At 43.4% G+C, this 8463-nt stretch overlaps 1 protein-coding gene across 1 annotated transcript in view; it reads left to right on the top strand.

Annotated features, from left to right (window-relative positions):
- Window positions 1–1949: 1949 nt before the first annotated feature.
- Window positions 1950–8463, top strand: part of cntn6 (contactin 6) — a gene marked incomplete at both ends in the record, with an annotated part of 39603 nt that continues 33089 nt past the window's right edge. The window contains 3 exons of the mRNA XM_083660611.1: window positions 1950–2010; window positions 4226–4349; window positions 4634–4809. Coding sequence (XP_083516737.1) covers window positions 1950–2010; window positions 4226–4349; window positions 4634–4809 — 361 coding nt within the window. The remainder of the gene's footprint in view (window positions 2011–4225; window positions 4350–4633; window positions 4810–8463) is intronic.

Below are 8463 nucleotides of genomic sequence, written 5' to 3'. Positions count from 1 at the left end.
GGACAACATTTAATATTGATTAAAAGTTTCGTAGAACAACAAAATACGGCATCTAATTATCTTAAGGAATTTTGCATCATTCATTTAGCACCCAGTTATCAAACACCGTTAATAAGTTATGATTGCTGGTGACCGTAAAGTAGACTGGGAGGAAAGTAGGCTTGAGGGGAAAGCAGTCCATTGAAAGAAGAAAACATTCATATCTCAGAGCCCCAAGTAGGTCAAAACGAAAGCGGCTTCTGTTGTTAGATGGATATAGTTTCTTCATCTGTTTTCTCGATAAGAGACGAATCTATCAAGCCAGTGGATTCTCATAACGGAGGATATCAACCACATCTCCTATTATCGACCAATCCTTCCATATTTGATTGAGACTTAATGACAAGACTTTGGGCAGGATGACAAACAATGGCAGAAGGTTAAAAACGAGGAAGAAACCAAATCAATAATGATGACTGAGAAGATGAAGTGTGCACGCTCACAGTTCTCAGCCTCTCAGAGTAGATAATAGAGAGTAGAATAAATCTACTCTCGTCCCCATCGTCTCCTATCCTCCCTTCATGAATATAGTGATTTGCACTGTTTTGTTCCAGCCATCTGTTCTCAACAATTCACTTCAGGAAATGAGACCACAAAGGAGAAATAAGAAAAAACATTTAAAGTATGTCAATCATGTCAAATTGACATTTGTCAGCATTTTCTATTGATATTAAAGCTTATAGCAGATTAACTGTGTATGATCAGGATTGTTTGTACAATTAATTCAACAGAAAGCAACAGGAGGTTTCAGACTCGGTACATTTCAATAATTGAAGTATTGAGCAATCTACACACGAGCTAACAGCAATATGTACTGTACTGTCAACATGTGTTGCTGTTAACATCATGCATTAGACTAAACATTTGTTGGGTTGAAAAGTACTTTCCCAACACACAGATGTGCTGAACCTGACTACATCTTTGTTTTAAAGTACCATTAGAGCACTGACATGTGTTATCTCTAAGCCATAAACCTATAACCTTGTTTGAATATTTCTTTTTTTAAAGCTTATAGTTTTTATTTCTAAAGCCATCCAGCAGCTTTCTCCTTTCATAATCCATGAAAGATTTCACTGTCTGCCATTTTTTTTTAAGTGGATTGAATAATTTGCCCACAGATGGATTACTCTCTCGGCGTCCTTTAACCCATTGATACCCGATGCAGCATTTGTGTGCGTATCCCTTTAAGACCGCGAACCGCGTTAACGCGGTTCGCGGTCTTAAAGGGATACGCACACAAATGAGGGATATACACACAAATGCTGCATCAGGTATCAATGGGTTAATAAAAAAGGCCAAGTTAAATTAATACGTCTTGTCATGCTGTTATACCCTCTGCTCTTTAAATACATCTTGTCATGCTGTTCTACCCTCTGCTCTTTAAAAGGTCCGTCTCTAATCACATCTTTTCCCCTTCGTTCATTAGCATTCCCATAACATGCAGTCAAATACATCACACGTCTCCCAGAGTCAATATGTTGAACAAACAGTTTTAGGGAAAGCTTAACATTGCATTTGGCAGGAGGCTGTGTTCAGCTGTTGCTGTTGTCAAGCTCAAATCCCCCCCCCCCGCCCCCCCCTCTCTTCCCTTGACTTGCTCCAGGGAGATGGTGTAGCAGCAGAGTGTATACACTAAATATTATACACTAAATATCAACTCCCGAGGATCAGCTGCTAGCTGGCCCTCAGGCATGATGGAATCTTATTTGGATAAATGCATTATTAATGGCTCTCCGATCTTCCAAGTTCCAGCTCGGTTTTCCAAAAGCCTCGGCGTAGACCCAGCATCTCCACGTCGCTCATTTGCCTTCCCTTTCTTCCAGAGCCAAAGGAAGCAGAGTTTGCCCGGGAAATCTTCTCCACTCCACTGGCAACTGGATGGGAAGTAGGCGAATCTTTGACCTTGGAAAATGAAGATGTTGTTGCCATGGGAACTGCTAATCCTTCTGTCACTCAAGGAGTGCCTGGCTGGTAAGACATCCCTCAAGCCGCCTTTGATGACACACCTGATCTGCATACATCTCTCTCAGGCGGTGTTTGCCTCTTCCCCCGCCCATGCATGCCTGAGATATGTCATTTCCTCATCTGCTTAGAAGGAACGGCGGCGGTCTCCAAAGGAATCATAATTCTAGTCAGTTCAGTATCTTAACTGAAGATCATGGGCAAAATCCTCCCTAATCTCTGGGAAAATCTATTAAGGCGTCAAAAACGCTCCAACAGTAGATTTACACGTCATATTGCTTTTTTTTTGACAGACTTCTTAGCTGGGCATTTCAGGGCAGAGCAGCATCATTGAGCCAGATATTTGAACTGATTTCTGTTATGGGTGAAGTAAAACTCCTTCTTGTCATTCTCAATAAACCCCCCCCCTCCCCCCCGACGTCACCCCCCCTCTCACACTTAAATGTGACATTTTGATCTGAATAGTTTTAATGTCGGCGTCTCACTCTTTAGAATTTACATCTGGAGTGAGAATAAAGTTGTGCCAGCACAGGAGAGTACCGTAATCACTCTCTCCGGTCTTTTTATGCCTTCTCATTTTTATTATGCAATTTTCTTGCTTTATGTGCGGCCATCTCCACTTACAATGAATGTGGCAACCGCTATAAAAAAAAATCACACCCAACTCTATTTTCAACACGGCTTTATTCTCCACTCTATTCTCATCATCAGCATAAAGCCGGTGCTGGTGGCTAACCGGAATAACATTAGGCTTCCGTGCCCAAATATCTGTATGCGCTACAGCTGAGGAGCTGAAATCTCACAAAGCGATCTTACTTGATGTCTGGATATGGTAACCCGTGCAGCCTAGCCTATGGAGTGAGATTTCACTACAGGACCAGTTGACAGATAAGCCAACAGTTTACAAGTCATCAGACAAATGCATTTAAATTTATACGGGATGGAGTGTGTTGTGTTGTGTATTGTGTATTGTTATTTATGCTTCCATTTCCATTGATTTAGCATCTCATCTCCAGTCAGCACTTTTGTGCGGGGGCATATGTATGCAGGCGCTAGCTGCAAAACACAACAGTAGAGAATGAAGGGGGGGGGGCGCGCGGCGCACATGTCCAACACTCTGCCAGTGTCTGGAGATACGTAGGCCCCCGTTATTGAGCTCACATTTGTATGCATCCGCATGAAACCTAATTAAGAGTAATTTGTGTGCGTGTCCGTGTGTGCAGTCCAGTCGATATGCCGAGGTGTACAGGGGGGCAGGCCTCTTCTCGAGCACACGCTTCTCACACACCCGGGCACCCCGAGAACGAACGTCCCGGGCGGAATCGCCCCGGCTATAAAAGGTTCATTAATTTGTTTAATTTAAAGGACACGGCGAGCGGGGGTAAAAATGAAGCACCTCCCTGCGAGGCTGGGGGAGAGAAGGCCCTTACCTGAGGCGAACATCTCTCCCACTCTCATTAGGAGGATGATGATGATGATCAGGGAGGGAGGGAGGGAGGGAGGGAGGGAGGGAGCACTCTTTGTCCTAGTCAAGGTTAGAGACTTGTAAAAAACCATCTCATCCTCCAAGTGGAAAAAATAAGAAAGAAAATGGACAGTTTTTCCAAGAGCGAGAACTGCTAGTGTGCAGTGTGCTCTGACACACGACGTCTGAGGAAACCAAGCGTGGACACATACTGTAAGTGTGTGTGTGTTTGCGTGTGTGTGCGTTTGCGTTTGTGCGTGTGTGTGTGTGTGTGTGTGTGTGGGGGCGTCTATTGAAGAAATGTTACGACTTCACAGGAGTAATTAGTGCAACATTGGTTAATTACTCTGGCGTATTGATATTCTGGCCGGAGCTAACCAAAACAACAGGCTTGACCGGTCAAGTCACATGAGCCACGACAACCTGTGTGTGGATGAAAGTGCAACGCAAGCAAGGCCTGGAAAATAAAGGACGAGCTCGTGACTCGTGAATTTATCACAAATGATATAGAATGCGCCTCGGTTACTTGTGCGGAAAGCGACTGGGTTATAAGTTAATTGCTCTCTCGTGTCAGTGCGTTATCTGCTGTGTGACACGTGCACAAGGAGGTCTAATACTGCACGTCCAGAAGGGAGTCAGAGAGGCAGCTAATTCTATGGGTTATATAGGGTTCAGGTGGCGTTTCCTGAGCACTGACTGATTTGTTTTTGTGTTAATGCTCTGTGCCATGCTACAACCACAATGTGCTGTTTCACACAGAGAGCCCAGGCCACGGTCCTGTCTTCACCCAGGAGCCCAGTGACAGTGTGTTCCCATTGCGCGCTGATGATAACCAGGTGTTCATCAATTGCAAAGCGAAGGGAAACCCGCCTCCGCAGTACAGGTAAGTGTTTGTTCTCACTTCTGACTGTCTATAAGGTGTGTGTGTGTGTGTGTGTGTGTGTGTGTGTGTGTGTGTGTGTGTGTGTGTGCGCGCGCGCGCTGTAAAGTGCTTGGTTGAGCTGATTATGATAACGGGTTGTGGTGCCGTGTAGGCTGGAGTTCGCCCTTCTCAAATGTTTGCTCTCTGATGATTCCATTACAGCAGCTGGGTTGACAGGGTTGGGTGGAAGTGGTGGTGACGATGACGATGATGATGATTGTCATTGTTATCTGATCCGTTTCCAGGTGGAAAGTGGATGGGAGAGATATTACTACAAAGTTGGATCTAAACGACAGCCTTGTAGAAGGGAACCTGTTGATCAATAACCCACATGCCATCAACCATGGAGGAGTTTACCAGTGCATCGCCACCAACACGTTTGGGACCATTGTCAGCAGGGAGGCTAAAGTCCAGTTTGCATGTGAGTGGATTTTTATACAGATTTCTGAACAGATTTTTGTTGGAGACGTGGATCATTGTGTTTTTCCTCGAAAGCGTACGGAATGAAAAGACTCTTGCTGTGATTTCATGCACAATCGATTAGAAGACAAGCAAATAGAGAAGCCCCAGGAATGAGTCCGGAAAACATCGAGGTTAACACTTCCGGGTTCTTCACTGTTTTCGCCTATGGGATTTTTTTATGGGTTTTTGGCACGATGCTTCAGATAAGGTCTCTGGGCAACGCAAGCTTAATCAAACGCGAACCAGTGTTCAGCGGGATAATCTTCACACATGAGGACCACTTTTATGAGTTTTGAAGCTTTTACGTGCCGTTAAAAGGACGGCTAGCTAGCAAACGGCTAAATGAGACTACACTGTTGAGTCGACGGGGATATTATACGTCAATAACGTCATCGCTTCAAAGGACGAACACGGAAATTCTCTTTCCCCCACCTGGTTCAGCCCGGGGTAATCGGTGCACAGCAGCGCACACATCAACAACACTCCAGGTTGAGTGGTGACGTGACGGGGAAGCCTATGCGACACTGTGTGTAGTTCTGGATTAGCTTAGCACGAGCTTTTTACTTCTAGGGCTCGCATTTACGCTTCAAAACTCATGAAAGTGGTCCTCATGTGTGAAGATTATCCCGCTGAACACTGGTTCGTGTTTGATTAAGCTTGTGTTGCCCACAGACCTTATTTGAAGCATCGTGGCAAAAACCCATTCAAAAATCCCATAGACAGAAACAGTGAACAACCCGGAAGTCCGTTCCGACTACAAAAATACGTCATCCCTGGGGCTCTCTATACTTCAGGTTATGAACCCAGTACCCATCTTCAATGAAAAGCAACTAGAACGACCGCACCGTGGATATATGCCTCCGCCAACAAGTGAACAGTCGACATCCATGTCTGTCCAGACTTTGACGTTTGAGCCAAAATTTAATTAATGTGAAGAAATACCGTCAAGGCGTTCCTGAGATATCGTGTTAACGAGCTAGAAAATGTTGTTCGTGACCTTGAACACAGTGACCTTGAACTTTGACCTTTGACCACCAAAATGTAATTAGTTCATCCTTGAGTCCAAGTGGACGTTTAAGCCAAATGTGACGAAATTCCGTGGAGGCGTTCCTCCTGAGATATCGCGTTGATGAACATCAGACGGACGGACGGACAACCCCAAACCATAATGCCTCCGGCTCGGCTATCGCCGGCAGGGGCATAACAAAAGAACGGGATGCCAGAATATGAGGGTATGTGTCCTGGTCGCTGCACTAGCGCCTCCTCTGGTCGTTCGGGGCACCTGTTCGGGGCGGAAGGGATCTGCTGGGAATAGCGTGATCCTCCCATGTGCTACGTCCTGCCAGTGAAGCTCCCCGCTGTCGGGTGAAAAAGAAGCGGCTGGTAACTGCACATGTGTCAGAGGAATCATGTGTGTGTCTACGGCTCTCCCCAGATCGGCAGAGGGGGTGGGGGCAGCGACCGGGGCAGCTGGGGGAAATAGCCAAGTACAATTAGGGAGAAATTTCAGAAAAAATAATACGGTAATTAAAAAAAAGGCAACAAAAGATCAAAACAGATGTCTGCAGGTACATTATTAGTGGGCTTAGTGTCATCCTGTTATGAAGTAAACATGCAGATCTATTACAGTAGCAATTAAGTCTGAATAATTTAGCACTATTTTGCCTAGCATTGGAACGTGACAAAATCACACTCTGGAGAATATTGGAGTTTACTTTTCTTGTTATCTTCACCTTTTTTGTGTTAACAAACACATGCATAGTGCCAGAAAAAAAAGATTGTCATGGCTAACCTCACTGCATGTTTTTTTTAATGCAAAGTATTTTATTTAGTTTATTTAGTTTCCACTCCCTTACACTGTTCCATTGCTATGCCCAAGATGGCATATCTATTACATGGATACTATCAAAACTGACACGTGGATTGAATCCAGATCCACCAATGTGTCATGTAGTTGTCATGAAACGGTGTTCAGGTGTTACTGTATTCTGCCATAAACTGAAACTGGAGTGCATGCTACCGATTCATACTAGTTTGTAGCCCATTTGGAATAGGTTAATTCTTGCCTTTTTATTTTGCCAGACAACACTGAAACATTTTGTCTATAAAGTTGGAAAAATACGTGAAATGATGAATGGGAGTGATTGAAACATGAAGAGCAAGCATGGGAATTATTCATTCATACAATTCCTCTCTACCCATTAAAGGAACACTCTGCCCATTTTCAACCAGCTTTGTATCATTAGAACATCAGTAGTATATCAGTTTTGTCAAACTAGATGAATGACTTCAAAACCATTTACAGTTTGAGAGTTGATTTGAGTTAATGAGTTATTAATTTGAGTTAGTGTGGACCAGTGATGTCACTGGTCCACACTTTAACACTCAATAACTGTCAAATTAAATGACAGACTTCAAAACCGTTTACAGTTTTCTGATATACTACTGATGTTCTAATGACACAAAGCTGGTTGAAAATGGGCGGAGTGTTCCTTTAATGTCAGAGGTAAAAGCCATTTTTTACTCAGATCTTGTCTCATCTCTGTTTATGTTGAGGGTGTTATTATCTATACCCTTTGTTGGTCCACTGAAACCTTACATTTTCCTCCAATACATCATGCCTATCCCTAGAAATCATCATTGTAATAGATTTAGTTTCATTAGTCAAGAAGCCTGAGATTTTTTCCATATTGATTTAAAACCTTCAGCAGAGCAGGTACAGTATGGATGACGGTTTGCTCATGAAAGCGATTTAATCATCTGCAAACAGCGATATTTTGTGTTTATAATGTCCATCATCAGTTATTCCATATATCTTTTATTATTATGCCTTATGGTCTCGGCCAGTGGTTCATTACTAGTAATACCGTATAATTAGGGGTCCAAGCACGAAGTGCGTGGATCCCTATAGTATCTGTTCCGTTTATTATTATTCTCCGCTAAAACAGTATGCACGTCAAAAACGGTAAGGGGTACAGTAGCCAGACTTTGCACATAGGTTGGAAATGTGCCCCACTACTCAGAGACAAAAAATTACCCATATTGACCAGATGGTGGCGCTATAACAGACCATTTCACGTATTGGCCCATAACTGTTGAACCGTGAGGCGTAGAATCAAAATTCCACATCTGCTGGATTCCCTGGATCAATGCGCATCTATCCATATAGACCACGCCCATTTAAGTCTGCTAGATTTTCCGCCATCTTGTACTTTCTCAAAAAAAAAAAAAAATGAACTCGTCCTAGGCCATTTGCCCGAATGAGCCCAAACTTTTTGTGTGTCATCTCTGGACTTCCCTGATTTAAAAACTTAGAAAGAATTTGGATACGTGAAACCGTCTTGAAATGATAAATGTTTAAACTTTTGATAAACGAACTCGTCCTAGGCCATTTGCCCGAATGAGCCCAAACTTTTTCTGTGTCATCTCTGGACTTCCCTGATCTAAAGACTTACAAAGAATTTGGATACATGAAACCGTCTTGAAATGATAAATGTTTAAACTTTGACACTATGTCATCACCGATGACAGTCTTGTGACATCACTGATGATGTCATCTATGATGTCATCTATGATGTCATCTATGATGTCATCCTTCCTCTACATAACATCG

Source organism: Poromitra crassiceps, assembly GCF_964638095.1.
Source record: "Poromitra crassiceps genome assembly, chromosome: 25".
Taxonomy (NCBI): Eukaryota; Metazoa; Chordata; class Actinopteri; order Beryciformes; family Melamphaidae; genus Poromitra; species Poromitra crassiceps.
This window is presented reverse-complemented; position numbering and strand designations above follow the sequence as displayed.